We start from the raw sequence: 18075 nt of genomic DNA, 5'->3' as shown, positions 1-18075 counted from the left end.
GAGAGTGACGACTACATGTAGGTCTGTTAGCTAGCTGGGGCGAGTGTAGTTCCGTTAGCTAGCTGGGGAGAGTGTAGGTCTGTTAGCTAGCTGGGGAGAGTGTAGGTCTGTTAGCTAGCTGGGGAGAGTGTAGGTCCGTTAGCTAGCTGGGGAGAGTGTAGGTCCGTTAGCTAGCTGGGTAGAGTGTAGGTCTGTTAGCTAGCTGGGGAGAGTGAAGAGACTACATGTAGGTCTGTTAGCTAGCTGGGGAGAGTGTAGGTCTGTTAGCTAGCTGGGGAGAGTGTAGGTCTGTTAGCTAGCTGGGGAGAGTGTAGGTCTGTTAGCTAGCTGGGGAGAGTGTAGGTCCGTTAGCTAGCTGGGGAGAGTGTAGGTCTGTTAGCTAGCTGGGGAGAGTGTAGGTCTGTTAGCTAGCTGGGGAGAGTGTAGGTCTGTTAGCTAGCTGGGGAGAGTGTAGGTCCGTTAGCTAGCTGGGGAGAGTGTAGGTCCGTTAGCTAGCTGGGGAGAGTGCGGGTCCGTTAGCTAGCTGGGGAGAGTGCGGGTCCGTTAGCTAGCTGGGGAGAGTGAGGGTCCGTTAGCTAGCTGGGGAGAGTGCAGGTCCGTTAGCTAGCTGGGGAGAGTGCAGGTCCGTTAGCTAGCTGGGGAGAGTGCAGGTCCGTTAGCTAGCTGGGGAGAGTGCAGGTCCGTTAGCTAGCTGCGGAGAGTGCAGGTCCGTTAGCTAGCTGCGGAGAGTGCAGGTCCGTTAGCTAGCTGGGGAGAGTGCAGGTCCGTTAGCTAGCTGGGGAGAGTGCAGGTCCGTTAGCTAGCTGGGGAGAGTGCAGGTCCGTTAGCTAGCTGGGGAGAGTGCAGGTCCGTTAGCTAGCTGGGGAGAGTGCAGGTCCGTTAGCTAGCTGGGGAGAGTGCAGGTCCGTTAGCTAGCTGGGGAGAGTGCAGGTCCGTTAGCTAGCTGGGGAGAGTGCAGGTTCGTTAGCTAGCTGGGGAGAGTGTAGGTTCGTTAGCTAGCTGGGGAGAGTGAAGAGACGACATGTAGGTTCATTATCATTTCTACACATTTTCTTGTTTGACACCCGTGCTATAAACACTATGTGAGAGTGATGTCTCTGTACTGTATTATATGTGGATATTTTTCTAACCTAAATTGCCTTTATTAAATGGCCAATTAGGGAATAAATAGTTGTATTGAATTATATTAAATGGAATAAGCATGATTAGCATTTTAAGCAAACGGAATGTTCGCAGCCAACAAATACGTCTTCAGCTCTCAACCACTGAACCTGTGGTGTCTTTGTCTGTCTCTGTGGTGTCAGATGGACAAGAGGAAAGACCCATCGTCCGTGGACATCAAAGCTGTGCTGCTGGACATGAGGAAGTACCGTATGGGTCTGATCCAGACTCCTGACCAGCTACGCTTCTCCTACAGGGCCGTCCTGGAGGGGGCCAAGTTCATCATGGGGGACTGCTCTGTACAGGTAACCAAGCTAACCCCAAACACACACCTAGCTAGCTGGAGGGAGCCAAGAACATCATGGGGGACTGCACAGGTGTACAGGTGGATAACGCACCGAGCTACAGGCGGCTAACGCACCGAGCTACAGGCGGCTAGCGCACCGAGCTACAGGCGGCTAGCGCACCGAGCTACAGGCGGCTAGCGCACCGAGCTACAGGCGGCTAACGCACCGAGCTACAGGCGGCTAGCGCACCGAGCTACAGGCGGCTAGCGCACCGAGCTACAGGCGGCTAGCGCACCGAGCTACAGGCGGCTAACGCACCGAGCTACAGGCGGCTAACGCACCGAGCTACAGGCGGCTAACGCACCTATCTCGCTGTAAGGAGCCAAGTACATCATGGGGGACTCCTCTGTAGTACAAGTAGAGCACCTCTGGGGCGGCTGGCTCAGAGTCCAAGTGAACGGCACCTCAGTACCTCCAGGCTCTGATCAGGCCCTACACCCAAACAAGGGCACTGCGTTCATCCACCTCTGGCCTGCTCGCCTCCCTACCACTGAGGAAGTACAGTTCCCGCTCAGCCCAGTCAAAACTGTTCGCTGCTCTGGCCCCCCAATGGTGGAACAAACTCCCTCACGACGCCAGGACAGCGGAGTCAATCACCACCTTCCGGAGACACCTGAAACCCCACCTCTTTAAGGAATACCTAGGATAGGATAAGTAATCCTTCTCACCCCCCTAAAAGATTTAGATGCACTATTGTAAAGTGGCTGTTCCACTGGATGTCATAAGGTGAATGTACCAATTTGTAAGTCGCTCTGGATAAGAGCGTCTGCTAAATGACTTAAATGTAAATGTAATGTAAAAATTAATTAAAGTTATATTTGAGTTAATCTCTCCATCTCCCCTCTTTCTCTGTTTCCTCCAGAAAATGTGGCGTGAGCTATCTAAAGAGGACCAGGACCCAGTGTCTGATTCTGAATCCCTTCTTCCTACCCAGCCACCCTCCAAGTGTCCCCTGGAGAAATACAATGGCAGCCGGGTGTCCCTGGGGAACGAGGGAGGGGACGCGGAGCTGGAGGAGAGAACGACGGGGACGGAGTCACCATATAAGGAACAGGATGTGGACGAGAGTACAGCTAAGTGAGTATTGGTGTAGTAGAGACAAACTGTCTGGTAGTGTGGAGACAGGCTGCCTGGCGGTGGGGGGATGGGCTGCCTGGCGGTGTGGAGACGGGCCGCCTGGCGGTGGGGGGATGGGCTGCCTGGCGGTGGGGGGATGGGCTGCCTGGCGGTGGGGGGATGGGCTGCCTGGCGGTGTGGAGACGGGCCGCCTGGCGGTGTGGAGACGGGCCGCCTGGCGGTGTGGAGACGGGCCGCCTGGCGGTGTGGAGACGGGCCGCCTGGCGGTGGGGGGATGGGCTGCCTGGCGGTGGGGGGATGGGCTGCCTGGCGGTGGGGGGATGGGCTGCCTGGCGGTGTGGAGACGGGCCGCCTGGCGGTGTGGAGACGGGCCGCCTGGCGGTGTGGAGACGGGCCGCCTGGCGGTGTGGAGACGGGCCGCCTGGCGGTGTGGAGACGGGCCGCCTGGCGGTGTGGAGACGGGCCGCCTGGCGGTGTGGAGACGGGCTGCCTGGCGGTGTGGAGACGGGCCGCCTGGTGGTGTGGAGACGGGCCGCCTGGTGGTGTGGAGACGGGCCGCCTGGCGGTGGGGGGATGGGCTGCCTGGCGGTGGGGGGACGGGCTGCCTGGCGGTGGGGGGACGGGCTGCCTGGCGGTGGGGGGACGGGCTGCCTGGCAGTGGGGGACGGGCCGCCTGGAGGTGTGGAGACGGGCCGCCTGGCGGTGTGGAGACGGGCCGCCTGGCGGTGTGGAGACGGGCCGCCTGGCGGTGTGGAGACGGGCCGCCTGGCGGTGTGGAGACGGGCCGCCTGGCGGTGTGGAGACGGGCCGCCTGGCGGTGTGGAGACGGGCCGCCTGGCGGTGTGGAGAATGGCCGCCTGGCGGTGTGGAGACGGGCCGCCTGGCTGGAGACGGCCGCCTGGCGGTGGGGGGTGAGCCGCCTGGCGGTGGGGGACGGCCGCCTGGCGGTGGGGGACGGCCGCCTGGCGGTGTGGAGACGGGCCGCCTGGCGGGTGGAGACGGCCGCCTGGCGGTGTGGAGACGGCCGCCTGGCGGTGGAGACGGCCGCCTGGCGGTGTGGAGACGGCCGCCTGGCGGTGTGGAGACGGCCGCCTGGCGGTGTGGAGACGAGCCGCCTGGCGGTGGAGACGGCCGCCTGGCGGTGTGGAGACGGCCGCCTGGCGGTGGGGGACGGCCGCCTGGCGGTGGGGGACGGGCCGCCTGGCGGTGGGGGACGGGCCGCCTGGCGGTGGGGGACGGGCCGCCTGGAGGTGTGGAGACGGCCGCCTGGCGGTGTGGAGACGGGCCGCCTGGCGGTGGAGACGGGCCGCCTGGCGGTGTGGAGACGGCCGCCTGGCGGTGTGGAGACGGCCGCCTGGCGGTGTGGAGACGGGCCGCCTGGCGGGTGGAGACGGCCGCCTGGCGGTGTGGAGACGGCCGCCTGGCGGTGTGGAGACGGGCCGCCTGGCGGTGTGGAGACGGGCCGCCTGGCGGTGTGGAGACGGGCCGCCTGGCGGTGTGGAGACGGGCCGCCTGGCGGTGGGGGGACGGGCCGCCTGGCGGTGGGGGGACGGGCCGCCTGGCGGTGGGGGGACGGGCCGCCTGGAGGTGTGGAGACGGGCCGCCTGGCGGTGTGGAGACGGGCCGCCTGGCGGTGTGGAGACGGGCCGCCTGGCGGTGTGGAGACGGGCCGCCTGGCGGTGTGGAGACGGGCCGCCTGGCGGTGTGGGGACGGGCCGCCTGGCGGTGTGGGGACGGGCCGCCTGGCGGTGTGGGGACGGGCCGCCTGGCGGTGTGGGGACGGGCCGCCTGGCGGTGTGGGGACGGGCCGCCTGGCGGTGTGGGGGCGGGCCGCCTGGTGGTGTGGGATATAGTGGAGACAGACTGTCTGTCTGGTTGTGGGGGGACGAGGTCCTGTAAGAGAAGAGACACTGCTACTTTTAGCTGGTTGTATTTGCAGTGTTTCTCTTCTCTAAGTGCTGGTTTCCTGGACACAGATTAAGTGTATTCCTTGACTAAAACATATTCAATCATTTTTCGACATGAATTAATTTTTGATACCGGAAACTGTCCCAAAGAGTCTGGAGATGTAAGGAGAAGCGTCCTTTATTGATTGCCTCTTCTGATCAGAGTGCTGGTGCTAAACTTAGTGGCAAAAAGGTTTGATTGACTTGCATCCATTGACTTGCTGCTTTTGTCACAGTGCTCGCAAGAGACCGCGCGATGAGAGGGTGTCTAACTGGACCCCCAAGATCACAGACCCCAAGCAGACGAAGCCCAGCATAACAGACTCTGAAAAGAAGAGAAAAAGGTGAGGATTCATCTGTCCACTGCACCTTTTAAAGTACATACTCATTACACTCACTGTACCATTAACTAAATGACCTTCATCACATGAAATAACCAGGATGTCGTTTTGGATCCAAACATGTCTGTATTGAAAGGTGATTAATTCACAGGGACAATTTGTTTTATTGTTTTTCTATTCGATAGGACTTCCTGTGTTAAAGGGTAACAGTTTGTGTGTAAAACATGTAGACTATATTTCTACTATCACCTCAACATAACGTAGCTGCTTGTTTGGGATAATAAATGTAATTTCTCTTGTCGTGTTTCCCAAACCTCTCCTCCAGTACCATGAGCCATCCCACATATCTGATCTATTTCTGGACGAGTATCACCTGATTTTAATTGGTCAACTAACTAACCATCAAGCCCTTAGTAGTGGAATCAGGTGTGCTAGTTCTGGAATGGCTCCAACAAGCAGACTAGGTGCTGGGGAGATGAGATGGTAAAATACTACTTCTTATTACTCTGTAAGCTGCTGCTTCATCTGATAGCTAAACAACCACCCACTTCTCCAGTTTCCCCTACGTACAGATCTAGGATCAGCTTCCCCTCCCTATATCCTAACCTTAACCATTAGTGGGGAAAATACAAAACTGACTGAAGTTCAGCATCTAGGGGGATCTTCACCCTACACCCCAGACAGACAGTCACATGCCCATCTCCCCCTTTTGCCCTCAGAACAGCTGCAGTTCGTTGGGGCGTGGACTCTACAAGGAGTCGAAAGCGCCCCACAGGGATGCTGACTCGTATTGACTCCAATGCTTCCCACAGTTGTCAAGTTGGCTGGATGTCCTTTGGGTGGTGGACCATTCTTGATACACATGGGAAACTGTTGAGCATGAAAAACCCAGCAGTTTTGCAGTTTTTGACACTCAAACTGGTGCGCCTGGCACCTACTACCATACCCCGTTCAAAGGTACTTAAAACTTTTGTCTTGCCCATTCACCCTCTGAATGGCACATATACACAATATACAGTCGGGCAAAAAAGTATTTAGTCAGCCACCAATTGTGCAAGTTCTCCCACTTAAAAAGATGAGAGTCCTGTAATTTTCATCATAGGTACACTTCAACTATAACAGACAAAATGAGAAAAAAAATCCAGAAAATCACTGTAGGATTTTTAATGAATTTATTTGCAAATTATGGTGGAAAATAAGTATTTGGTCACCTACAAACAAGCAAAATACTCATTACCTGTAGTTTTCTTTATTTTATTTTACCTTTATTTAACTAGGCAAGTCAGTTAAAAATAATTTCTTATTTTCAATGACGGCCTCAGAACAGTGGGTTAACTGCCTGTTCAGGGGCAGAACGTCATATGTCAGCTCGGGGATTTGAACTTGCAACCTTCCGGTTACTAGACCAACGCTCTAACCACTAGGCTACCCTGCCATCCCAATTAACTTGTTATCAGTATAAAAGACACCTGTCCACAACTGTTAGGAATAAATTACTAAACAATATTCTCATTTTAAATAGAATTGTAACTAAGTAAAATTATACTCTGTTTTATTATATCTGATTAACAATATGAGTTCATAAGAAGGGATTATGTGGCATGAACAAGGAGTAATTAAATATAACGAAAACCAAACTGAGCTCTGGGGTGTTTTAAATAAGGCAGTGAGTGCATTCCTAGGTTTTCTGTTAATTAGAACTGTCAGCTAAGTGGTGATCGATAATGGTGAGGGGTCAAGAGTTAATTCAGTTATGTTGTGTGACCTGTGAGTGTGTTCGTGAGTTGGAATGAACTTTTAAACTCACTTAATTCTAGGTCGGGAGGAGGGGATTCATTTCAGAAGCAACTAAATGACGTCATGTTATTGTATATAAACTGTTGCTCGTGGTAACGTGGCAGCGCGCTCCAAGAATGAATTATGTTACCTATTATTGATAAGACTGGTCTCCGTCAATTTTATGCAAACAAGAATCTTACAAATTCTCATAAAATAGATTAAATGTTTTCAATTAATGAAAACATATTGGAATAACCAAATTACAGTAACAACAACAACCTCAAACAGTCACACTCCAAACTCCACTATGGCCAAGACCAAAGAGCTGTCAAAGGACACCAGAAACAAAACTGTAGACCTGCACCAGGCTGGGAAGACTGAATCTGCAATAGGTAAGCAGCTTGGTTTGAAGAAATCAACTGTGGGAGCAATTATTAGGAAATAGAAGACATACAAGACCACTGATAATCTCCCTCGATCTGGGGCTCCACGCAAGATTCTTTCAGGGGTCAAAATGCTCACAAGAACGGTGAGCAAAAATCCCAGAACCACACGGGGGGACCTAGTGAGTGACCTGCAGAGAGCTGGGACAAAAGTAACAAAGCCTACCATCAGTAACACACTACTCCGCCAGGGACTCAAATCCTGCAGTGCCAGACGTGTCCCCCTGCTTAAGCCAGTACATGTCCAGGCCCGTCTGAAGTTTGCTGGAGAGCATTTGGATGACCCAGAAGAAGATTGGGAGAATGTCATATGGTCAGATGAAACCAAAATATAACTTTTTGGTAAAAACTCAACTTGTCGTGTTTGGAGGACAAAGAATGCTGGATGCAACTCAAAGAACACCATACCTACTGTGAAGCATGAGGGTGGAAACATCATGCTTTGGGGCTGTTTTTCTGCAAAGGGACCAGGACGACTGATCCGTGTAAAGGAAAGAATGAATGGGGCCATGTATCGTGAGATTTTGATTGAAAACCTCCTTCCATCAGCAAGGGCATTGAAGATGAAACGTGGCTGGGTCTTTCAGCATGACAATGATCCCAAATACACCGCCCGGGCAATGAAGGAGTGGCTTCGTAAGAAGCAATTCAAGGTCCTGGAGTGGCCAAGCCAGTCTCCAGATCTCAACCCCATAGAAAATCTTTGGCGGGTGTTGAAAGTCCGTGTTGCCCAGCAACAGCCCCAAAACATCACTGCTCTAGAGGAGATCTGAATGGAGGAATGGGCCAAAATACCAGCAACAGTGTGTGAAAACCTTGTGAAGGCTTACAGAAAACGTTTGACCTCTGTCATTGCCAACAAAGGGTATATAACAAAGTATTGAGAAACTTTTGTTATTGACCAAATACTTGTTTTCCACCATAATTTGCAAATAAATTCATTACAAATCCTACAATGTGATTTTCTGGATTTGTCTGTCATAGTTGAAGTGATGAAAATTACAGGCCTCATCTTTTTAATTGGGAGAACTTGCACAATTGGTGGCTGACTAAATACTTTTTTGCCCCACTGTACTATACACACATGAAGCCTCCAGTTTATTCCTGTTACTGGAACATAAATAAGATCCGTGGTTAAAAGGTGTAAATGTCTCCAGACAGCAGCTTCCTAGTGTTTGGTATAATGTCTCTGACAGCAGCTTCCTAGTGTTTGGTATAATGTCTCCAGACAGCAGCTTCCTAGTGTTTGGTATAATGTCTCTGACAGCAGCTTCCTAGTGTTTGGTATAATGTCTCTGACAGCAGCTTCCTAGTGTTTGGTATAATGTCTCTGACAGCAGCTTCCTAGTGTTTGGTATTATGTCTCCAGACAGCAGCTTCATAGTGTTTGGTATTATGTCTCCAAACAGCAGCTTCATAGTGTTTGGTATAATGTCTCCAGACAGCAGCTTCCTAGTGTTTGGTATTATGTCTCCAGACAGCAGCTTCCTAGTGTTTGGTATTATGTCTCCAAACAGCAGCTTCATAGTGTTTGGTATAATGTCTCCAGACAGCAGCTTCCTAGTGTTTGGTATAATGTCTCTGACAGCAGCTTCCTAGTGTTTGGTATAATGTCTCCAGACAGCAGCTTCCTAGTGTTTGGTATAATGTCTCTGACAGCAGCTTCCTAGTGTTTGGTATAATGTCTCCAGACAGCAGCTTCCTAGTGTTTGGTATAATGTCTCCAGACAGCAGCTTCATAGTGTTTGGTATTATGTCTCCAGACAGCAGCTTCCTAGTGTTTGGTATAATGTCTCCAGACAGCAGCTTCCTAGTGTTTGGTATAATGTCTCCAGACAGCAGCTTCATAGTGTTTGGTATTATGTCTCCAGACAGCAGCTTCCTAGTGTTTGGTATAATGTCTCCAGACAGCAGCTTCCTAGTGTTTGGTATAATGTCTCCAGACAGCAGCTTCCTAGTGTTTGGTATTATGTCTCCAGACAGCAGCTTCATAGTGTTTGGTATTATGTCTCCAGACAGCAGCTTCATAGTGTTTGGTATTATGTCTCCAAACAGCAGCTTCCTAGTGTTTGGTATTATGTCTCCAAACAGCAGCTTCCTAGTGTTTGGTATTATGTCTCCAGACAGCAGCTTCCTAGTGTTTGGTATAATGTCTCCAGACAGCAGCTTCCTAGTGTTTGGTATTATGTCTCCAGACAGCAGCTTCATAGTGTTTGGTATTATGTCTCCAGACAGCAGCTTCATAGTGTTTGGTATTATGTCTCCAAACAGCAGCTTCCTAGTGTTTGGTATTATGTCTCCAAACAGCAGCTTCCTAGTGTTTGGTATTATGTCTCCTGACAGCAGCTTCCTAGTGTTTGGTATAATGTCTCCAGACAGCAGCTTCCTAGTGTTTGGTATAATGTCTCTGACAGCAGCTTCCTAGTGTTTGGTATAATGTCTCCAGACAGCAGCTTCCTAGTGTTTGGTATAATGTCTCTGACAGCAGCTTCCTAGTGTTTGGTATAATGTCTCTGACAGCAGCTTCCTAGTGTTTGGTATTATGTCTCCAAACAGCAGCTTCATAGTGTTTGGTATAATGTCTCCAGACAGCAGCTTCCTAGTGTTTGGTATTATGTCTCCAGACAGCAGCTTCCTAGTGTTTGGTATTATGTCTCCAGACAGCAGCTTCCTAGTGTTTGGTATAATGTCTCCAGACAGCAGCTTCCTAGTGTTTGGTATTATGTCTCCTGACAGCAGCTTCCTAGTGTTTGGTATAATGTCTCCAGACAGCAGCTTCCTAGTGTTTGGTATAATGTCTCTGACAGCAGCTTCCTAGTGTTTGGTATAATGTCTCCAGACAGCAGCTTCCTAGTGTTTGGTATAATGTCTCTGACAGCAGCTTCCTAGTGTTTGGTATAATGTCTCTGACAGCAGCTTCCTAGTGTTTGGTATTATGTCTCCAAACAGCAGCTTCATAGTGTTTGGTATAATGTCTCCAGACAGCAGCTTCCTAGTGTTTGGTATTATGTCTCCAGACAGCAGCTTCCTAGTGTTTGGTATTATGTCTCCAGACAGCAGCTTCCTAGTGTTTGGTATAATGTCTCCAGACAGCAGCTTCCTAGTGTTTGGTATTATGTCTCCAGACAGCAGCTTCCTAGTGTTTGGTATAATGTCTCCAGACAGCAGCTTCCTAGTGTTTGGTATAATGTCTCCAGACAGCAGCTTCCTAGTGTTTGGTATTATGTCTCCAGACAGCAGCTTCCTAGTGTTTGGTATAATGTCTCTGACCGCAGCTTCCTAGTGTTTGGTATAATGTCTCTGACAGCAGCTTCCTAGTGTTTGGTATTATGTCTCCAGACAGCAGCTTCCTAGTGTTTGGTATAATGTCTCCAGACATCAGCTTCCTAGTGTTTGGTATTATGTCTCCAGACAGCAGCTTCCTAGTGTTTGGTATAATGTCTCCAGCCTGAAGGGCGTGTAGCCTGAAGGGCGTGTAGCCTGAAGGGCGTGTAGCCTGAGCCTAAACCAGAATATATTTCTTGCTCTACAGTGTCTGACTGACTATACAGTTGTGGCCAAAAGTTTTGAGAATGACACACATATTAATTTCCTCAAAGTTAGCTGCTTAAGTGTCTTTATTAGGTATTTTTGTCAGATGTTACTATGGAATACTGAAGTATAATTACAAGCATTTCATAAGTGTCAAAGGCTGTTATTGAAGTTGAAGTTGATGCAAAGAGTCAATATTTGTAGTGTTGACCCTTCTTTTTCAAGACCTCTGCAATCTGCCCTGGCATGCTGTCAATTCATTTACGGGCCACATCCTGACTGATTGCAGCCCGTTCTTTCATAATCAATGCTTGGAGTTTGTCAGAATTTGTGGGTTTTTGTTTGTCCACCCGCCTCTTGAGGATTGACCACAAGTTCTCAATGGGATTAAGGTCTGGGGAGATTCCTGGCCATGGATCCAAAATCAATGTTTTGTTCCCCGAGCCACTTAGTTATCAATTTTGCCTCATGGCAAGGTGCTCCATCATGCTGGAAGAGGCATTGTTCGTCACCAAACTGTTCCTGGATATTGGTACCATTCTTCATTCATGGCTGTGTTCTTAGGCAAAATTGTGAGTGAGCCCACTCCCTTGGCTGAGAAGCAACCCCACTCATGAATGGTCTCAGGATGCTTTACTGTTGGCATGACACAGACTGATGGTAGCGCTCACCTTGTCTTCTACGGACAATCTTTCTTCCGGATTACCCAAACAATCGGAAAGGGGATTCATTCAAGGGGACTTTACCCCAGTCCTCAGCAGTCCAATCCCTGTACCTTTTGCAGAATATCAGTCTGTCCCTGATGTTTTTCCTGGAGAGAAGTGGCTTCTTTGCTGTCCTTCTTGACACACCAGGCCATCCTCCAAAAGTATTTGCCTCACTGTACGTGCAGATGCACTCACACCTGCCTGCTGCCATTCCTGAGCAAGCTCTGTACTGGTGGTGCCCCGATCCCGCAGCTGAATCAACTTTAGGAGACGGTCCTAACACTTGCTGGACTTTCTTGGGGCCCTGAAGCAATTAAATGCAATTCATCAGATCACTCATAACATTCTGGAGTATATGCAAATTGCCATCATACCATCTGAGGCAGAAGACTTTGTGAAAATTAATATTTGTCATTCTCAAAACTTTTGGCCACGACTGTACAGTGTCTGACAGATTTCAGTGGTCCTTCTGTGGCTCAGTTGGTAGAGCATGGCACTTGTAACGCCAGGGTAGTGGGTTCAATTCCCGGGACCACCCATATGTAGAATGTATGCACACATGACTGTAAGTCGCTTTGGATAAAAGCGTCAGCTAAATGGCATATATTATTATTATTATTATTATTATTATTCAGTGCCTTTGGAAAGTATTCAGACCCCTTGACTTTTTACACATTTTGTTACGTTACAGCCATATTGTAAAACTGATTCAATCGTTTTTTCCCCCTCAATCTACACACAATACACCATAATGACAAATCAAAAAAAGGTTTTCAGATCATTTTTTGCATAAAAGAATCTGAAATCGCATTTACAGAAATATTCAGACCCTTTACTCAGTACTTTGTTGAAGTACCTTTGGCAGCGATTATAGCCTCAAGTCTTCTTGGGTGTGACACTACAAGCTTGGCACACCTGTATTTGGGGAGTTTATCCCATTCTTCTCTGCAGATCCTCTCAAGCTCTGTCAGGTTGGATGGGGAGCGTCACTGCACAGCAATTTTCGGGTCTCTCCAGAGATGTTTCGATCGGGTTCAAGTCCAGGCTCTGGCTGGGCCACTCACGGACATTCAGAGACTTGTTCCGAAGTCACTCCTGCATTGTCTTGGTTGTGTGCTTAGAGTCGTTGTCCTGTTGGAAGGTGAGCCTTCGCCCCAGTGTGAGGTCCTGAGCGCTCTGGAGCAGGTTTTCATCAAGGATCACTCTGTACTTTGCGCCGTTCATCTTTGCCTGGATCCTGACTGGTCTCCCAGTCCCTGCTGCTGAAAAACATCCCCACAGCATGATGATGCTGCCACCACCATGCTTCACCGAAGAGATGGTGCCAGGTTTCCTCCAGACGTGACGCTTGGCATTCAGGCCAAATAGTGCAATCTTGGTTTCATCAGACCAGAGAATCTTGTTTGTCATGGTCTGACAGTCCTTTAGGTGCCTTTTGGCAAACTCCAAGTGGTCTGTCATGTGCCTTTTAACTGAGGAGTGGCATCCGTCTGGCCACTCTACCATAAAGGCCTGGTTGGTGGAGTGCTGCATAGATGTTTGTCCTTCTGGAAGGTTCTCCCATCTCCACAGAGGAACTCTGGAGCTCTGTCTTTGTGACCATCAGGTTATTGGTCACCTCCCTGACCAAGGCCCTTCTCCCCCGATTGCTCAGTTTGGCCGGGCGGCCAGCTCTAGGAAGAGTCTTGGTGGTTCCAAACTTCTTCCATTTAAGAATGATGGAGGCCACTGTGTTCTTGGTGACCTTCAATGCTGTAGAATGATGGAGGCCACTGTGTTCTTGGGGACCTTCAATGCTGCAGAATGATGGAGGCCACTGTGTTCTTGGTGACCTTTAATGCTGCAGAATGATGGAGGCCACTGTGTTCTTGGGGACCTTCAATGCTGTAGAATGATGGAGGCCAATGTGTTCTTGGTGACCTTCAATGCTGCAGAATGATGGAGGCCACTGTGTTCTTGGGGACCTTTAATGCTGCAGAATGATGGAGGCCACTGTGTTCTTGGGGACCTTCAATGCTGCAGAATGATGGAGGCCACTGTGTTCTTGGTGACCTTCAATGCTGCAGAATGATGGAGGCCACTGTGTTCTTGGTGACCTTCAATGCTGCAGAATGATGGAGGCCACTGTGTTCTTGGTGACCTTCAATGCTGCAGAATGATGGAGGCCACTGTGTTCTTGGTGACCTTCAATGCTGCAGAATGATGGAGGCCACTGTGTTCTTGGTGACCTTCAATGCTGTAGAATGATGGAGTCCACTGTGTTCTTGGTGACCTTCAATGCTGCAGAATGATGGAGGCCACTGTGTTCTTGGGGACCTTTAATGCTGCAGAATGATGGAGGCCACTGTGTTCTTGGTGACCTTCAATGCTGCAGAATGATGGAGCCCACTGTGTTCTTGGTGACCTTTAATGCTGCAGAATGATGGAGGCCACTGTGTTCTTGGGGACCTTCAATGCTGCAGAATGATGGAGGCCACTGTGTTCTTGGTGACCTTCAATGCTGCAGACATGTTTTGGTACCATTCTCCAGATCTGTGCTTCAACACAATCCTGTCTCTGATTTCACTGACAATTCAGTCGACCACATGGCTTGGTTTTTGCTCTGTCAACTGTGGGACCTTATATAGACAGGTGTGTGTCTTTCCAAATCATGTCCAATCAATTGACTTTACCACAGGTGGACTCCAATCGAGTTGTAGAAACATCTCAAGGATGATCAATGGAAACAGAATGAATCTGATCTCAATTTCGAGTCTCGTGGCAAATGGTCTACTTATTTAAATATGTTTATTTAAAAAACAAATGTACACAAATTTCTTAAGACCTGTTTTCATTTTGTCATTATGGGGTAGTGTGATGTCATTATGGGGTAGTGTGATGTCATTATGGGGTAGTGTGATGTCATTATGGGGTAGTGTGATGTCATTATGGGGTAGTGTGATGTCATTATGGGGTAGTGTGTATAGATTGCTGAAGATTATTATAATTTTTTCAATGCATTTTAGAAAAAGGCTATAACGCAACATGTGGAAATAATCAAGGGGTCTGACTACTTTCCGAAGGCACTCTATTTCCTTATGTCTGGCTCTGGCCTAAACCTCTGGACCGTTTTGGCTGCATTTGCTGTACATGACATCAAAGTGGTGCAGGCTGCTGCTGTGATGGCCTGTTGGGCGTGCTGTAACTGTCCTGTTGTGACAGCAACCCCCACTTCCGTACCTACCGATAAGATGATTCTATAACACAAAGAAGTTCACCACCAGGTGTAAAAAGAACACCCCAACTTGTACGTCATTGTAAAGATCCCAGCTTGTGTCTGATCTGCTCAGGTCAGCAGTGCTGGTTTGGTTTTATGTAACATCAGGTTTCTGTGATTGCTTTTCTTGTGGAGTTTGTTTGTGCCGGTCTGTTGGTATGTCTTGTGGAGTTACCTCTCTGCATGCTGTGTCACTGTGTTTGTGCCTGTCAGTTGGTCTGCTGTTACTCCAGAGGTGGGCATGTGTCATCCTAGCCTGGTTCCAGATCTGTGCTCCTCTACTCTTCCTAGTCGTCTTAGCCTGGTTCCAGATCTGTGCTCCTCTACTCTTCCTAGTCGTCTTAGCCTGGTTCCAGATCTGTGCTCCTTTACTCTTCCTAGTCGTCTTAGCCTGGTTCCAGATCTGTGCTCCTCTACTCTTCCTAGTCATCCTAGCCTGGTTCCAGATCTGTGCTCCTCTACTCTTCCTAGTCATCTTAGCCTGGTTCCAGATCTGTGCTCCTCTACTCTTCCTAGTCGTCTTAGCCTGGTTCCAGATCTGTGCTCCTCTACTCTTCCTAGTCGTCTTAGCCTGGTTCCAGATCTGTGCTCCTCTACTCTTCCTAGTCGTCTTAGCCTGGTTCCAGATCTGTGCTCCTCTACTCTTCCTAGTCGTCTTAGCCTGGTTCCAGATCTGTGCTCCTCTACTCTTCCTAGTCGTCTTAGCCTGGTTCCAGATCTGTGCTCCTCTACTCTTCCTAGTCGTCTTACCCTTGTTCCAGATCTGTGCTCCTCTACTCTTCCTAGTCGTCTTAGCCTGGTTCCAGATCTGTGCTCCTTTACTCTTCCTAGTCGTCTTAGCCTGGTTCCAGATCTGTGCTCCTCTACTCTGCGTGACTGAGTGTAATGACTTGATTATAGAAAGAGACACTGCAATGTATCATTATGTGACTTCTTCCCTCAATGGCCTGCAGGTTTCTGTTGTTCAGCATCATGTGACTTCTTCCCTCAATGGCCTGCAGGTTTCTGTTGTTCAGCATCATGTGACTTCTTCCCTCAATGGCCTGCAGGTTTCTGTTGTTCAGCATCATGTGACTTCTTCCCTCAATGGCCTGCAGGTTTCTGTTGTTCAGCATCATGTGACTTCTTCCCTCAATGGCCTGCAGGTTGTTGTTCAGCATCATGTGACTTCTTCCCTCAATGGCCTGCAGGTTTCTGTTGTTCAGCATCATGTGACTTCTTCCCTCAATGGCCTGCAGGTTTCTGTTGTTCAGCATCATGTGACTTCTTCCCTCAATGGCCTGCAGGTTTCTGTTGTTCAGCATCATGTGACTTCTTCCCTCAATGGCCTGCAGGTTTCTGTTCAGCATGGATGTTGTCATGATAAAGCCTGGTCCTCATGTCTAACCTGTGTGCCGTTAGAACTGGTTACCGTTACACACGTCAGCTGCAAGTCCTTTGGGTAAAATGGTAAAAAACATATTGTTTTAGTTGTGGAAATGTGGATAGACAGACACCACCACTTATTTGGGTCCCTATATCACCAAACCAGGCTACTCCAGATGGTAGTACCTGCTTTTTAAACCATAACAGCTGCTTACTGCTCCCTGTTTCATCCATGATGATGATGATGATGATGATGATGATGACGGTAGACCTACACATGTACTTCCATTTCAATTCCCTCAAACTACTAGCCTGAGTGCCAGTCTGTTTGTGCTATCCCTCATTGTCACACCAAGGACAGCGGTGGAGTTGGTAAGAGGACATCAACAGATCTGGAGCCAGGCTATAGAACTACTGTACCTGGTTGGTTGTAACAGAGCTCTCATTTCAATCCCAGTATTACATCACCTGTAAGCACAGCAGTCTGTGGTTGTGGAACTAAAGCAGGCACATTGGTTCTACATCCAGTACATCTGTTCTTGTGGTCTGTCAAATGGCATGTCCTTATACTGTGTTCTTCTGAAATTAACATCCTCTCTCTGTTGTGACAGGCCGAGAACCAGTGACTGCTAACTGACTCCACCGTGGCTCCAGCCTCCTCCTGATCTGGCTGCTGAGATGACGTTGACAGGAATCCCCCCCCCTCTCTCTCTCTCTATATCCCCCTCCTTCTAAATCCCCACATCTCCCTCTCTCTCTATATCCCCCTCCCTCTATATACCCCCTCCCTCTCTATATCCCCTCTAAAACACCAGCTATGACAGCCTCCGCTACCCCGTAGTGGAATGGAGTCACAATAATGCATCAGCAGTTTTGGTTGTTTTATAGTTTTAGCCTCTTCTTACGTTGTCCATTCTATTTTGCTTTGCATCCACGTTGAAAAGGCAGAGATCTGAACTAGGCCTGCTATGCATTGCCAATCTGTAATGCTGTTCATCTGTTTTCAGAGGGCAAAATTAAATGTTATATTTTTTATAAGAAATGACTTGAAATGTCCTACCATGTGTGAGGACAGGAGTTGTAATGTTTCCATGATGTACATAATGTACTTTTTAAGAAGTGGAAAAATATTTTTCATTGTACAAAAATGGAAACAGGCATTGTATTTGGTTTAAACAACAAAACAAAATTTCATGACCAGTTTATTTTGAATGAAATTGTCAAGTATACAATTCCTTTATGTAAAAGTGTAATCTAAGAATAAACTGGTTTTATGTAGTTTCCTTTAATGGTTTAATAACCTTTGAATTTGTTTTAAGTTAAATGACTCTTGTATTGGCTACACAGCAACAAGCTTTTTTAAATGTCTATCTCAACCATTAGACTTACACTCCAGGGTTCAAATGTTTTAGTAACGTTCACATCCATGACCAGAATCTGGGAAACACCTTGGCTTACCATGCATGCATCAGTGAATTCCAATGCTGTCTTTTCCCATAAACCCTGCAATCTAGGACTGTGTCGGGTTACAATGCTGCCCGGAACACAGTAGCAACTGGCCAAGCCCTTTCTCTTAACCCTTGTGTGGTCTTTTTGTTATTCACCCAATGTTCGCAGGTCTGATGGACCCACAACATTGTTTTTTTTAAACAATACAGCCATAACAATGTAAAAATGCTTAGATCCGTTACAAGCAATATAGACAGCATACATAGTTAATACTTGCCATTTACCGTGGCTCGTGTTGTAAACAGAAATAAGTTATAATCAAGACATGGGTAGAATAAATCATGTTTATCTTGAACAAATATAAATGAAACAAGGTTTATCTCTATTGATGTTTATTGCTTTGAACTGAACTGGACAGAGTTTACATACAGTATATTATGGAAATGATAAATGAGCCCCATTGAACACATTAAGGCCGGTCTTCACACCACATGAGGGACAGTTTTTTTTTTTTACTGTGTGTGTTGCAAATGTATTTATTGCACTTGATGCATGTGCACTGTGTCTTCATGTCCTTCTTGGGTCCACACACATCAGTGCTTCTTCTTGTTGCTACCGGCTGCAATCTAGAATGATAAACAGTTCAGGAATTTTACTAGCATCTCACTCACAT

General features: G+C 48.5%; 2 protein-coding genes across 3 annotated transcripts in view; both read left to right on the top strand.

The window, feature by feature from the left end:
• The window catches only part of ptpn2b (protein tyrosine phosphatase non-receptor type 2b), a 40478-nt gene extending 23236 nt beyond the window's left edge, over nucleotides 1-17242 (top strand). The window contains exons 7-10 of the mRNA XM_052469089.1: nucleotides 1305-1466; nucleotides 2371-2585; nucleotides 4768-4875; nucleotides 16565-17242. Of these exons, the coding sequence (XP_052325049.1) occupies nucleotides 1305-1466; nucleotides 2371-2585; nucleotides 4768-4875; nucleotides 16565-16586 (507 nt within the window). The 3' untranslated portion in view covers nucleotides 16587-17242. The remainder of the gene's footprint in view (nucleotides 1-1304; nucleotides 1467-2370; nucleotides 2586-4767; nucleotides 4876-16564) is intronic.
• LOC127909095 (uncharacterized) lies at nucleotides 4883-16558 on the top strand. 2 transcript variants are annotated; one of them, XM_052469088.1, is made up of 2 exons: nucleotides 4883-15733; nucleotides 15827-16558. In XM_052469088.1, the coding sequence occupies exons 1-2, from the start codon at nucleotides 14747-14749 to the stop codon at nucleotides 16031-16033; spliced, it is 1194 nt and encodes a 397-aa protein (XP_052325048.1). In that variant the 5' UTR covers nucleotides 4883-14746; the 3' UTR covers nucleotides 16034-16558. The 2 variants fall into 2 exon arrangements, with proteins under 2 accessions (XP_052325048.1, XP_052325047.1); XM_052469087.1 differs by having other exon boundaries at nucleotides 4886-15733; nucleotides 15779-16558.
• Nucleotides 17243-18075: the final 833 nt, after the last annotated feature.

This window comes from Oncorhynchus keta, chromosome 19 (genome assembly GCF_023373465.1).
Source record: "Oncorhynchus keta strain PuntledgeMale-10-30-2019 chromosome 19, Oket_V2, whole genome shotgun sequence".
Taxonomy (NCBI): Eukaryota; Metazoa; Chordata; class Actinopteri; order Salmoniformes; family Salmonidae; genus Oncorhynchus; species Oncorhynchus keta.
This window is presented reverse-complemented; position numbering and strand designations above follow the sequence as displayed.

What these genes read in the sequence shown, in the direction of transcription:
- LOC127909095 (XM_052469087.1), top strand. Translation starts at nt 14,747, where the DNA reads ATGTCTTGTGGAGTTACCTCTCTGCATGCTGTGTCACTGTGTTTGTGC. An exon ending in CTTCCCTCAATGGCCTGCAG is followed by an intron (nt 15,734 to 15,778) that starts GTTGTTGTTCAG and finishes AATGGCCTGCAG; the next exon opens with GTTTCTGTTGTTCAGCATCA.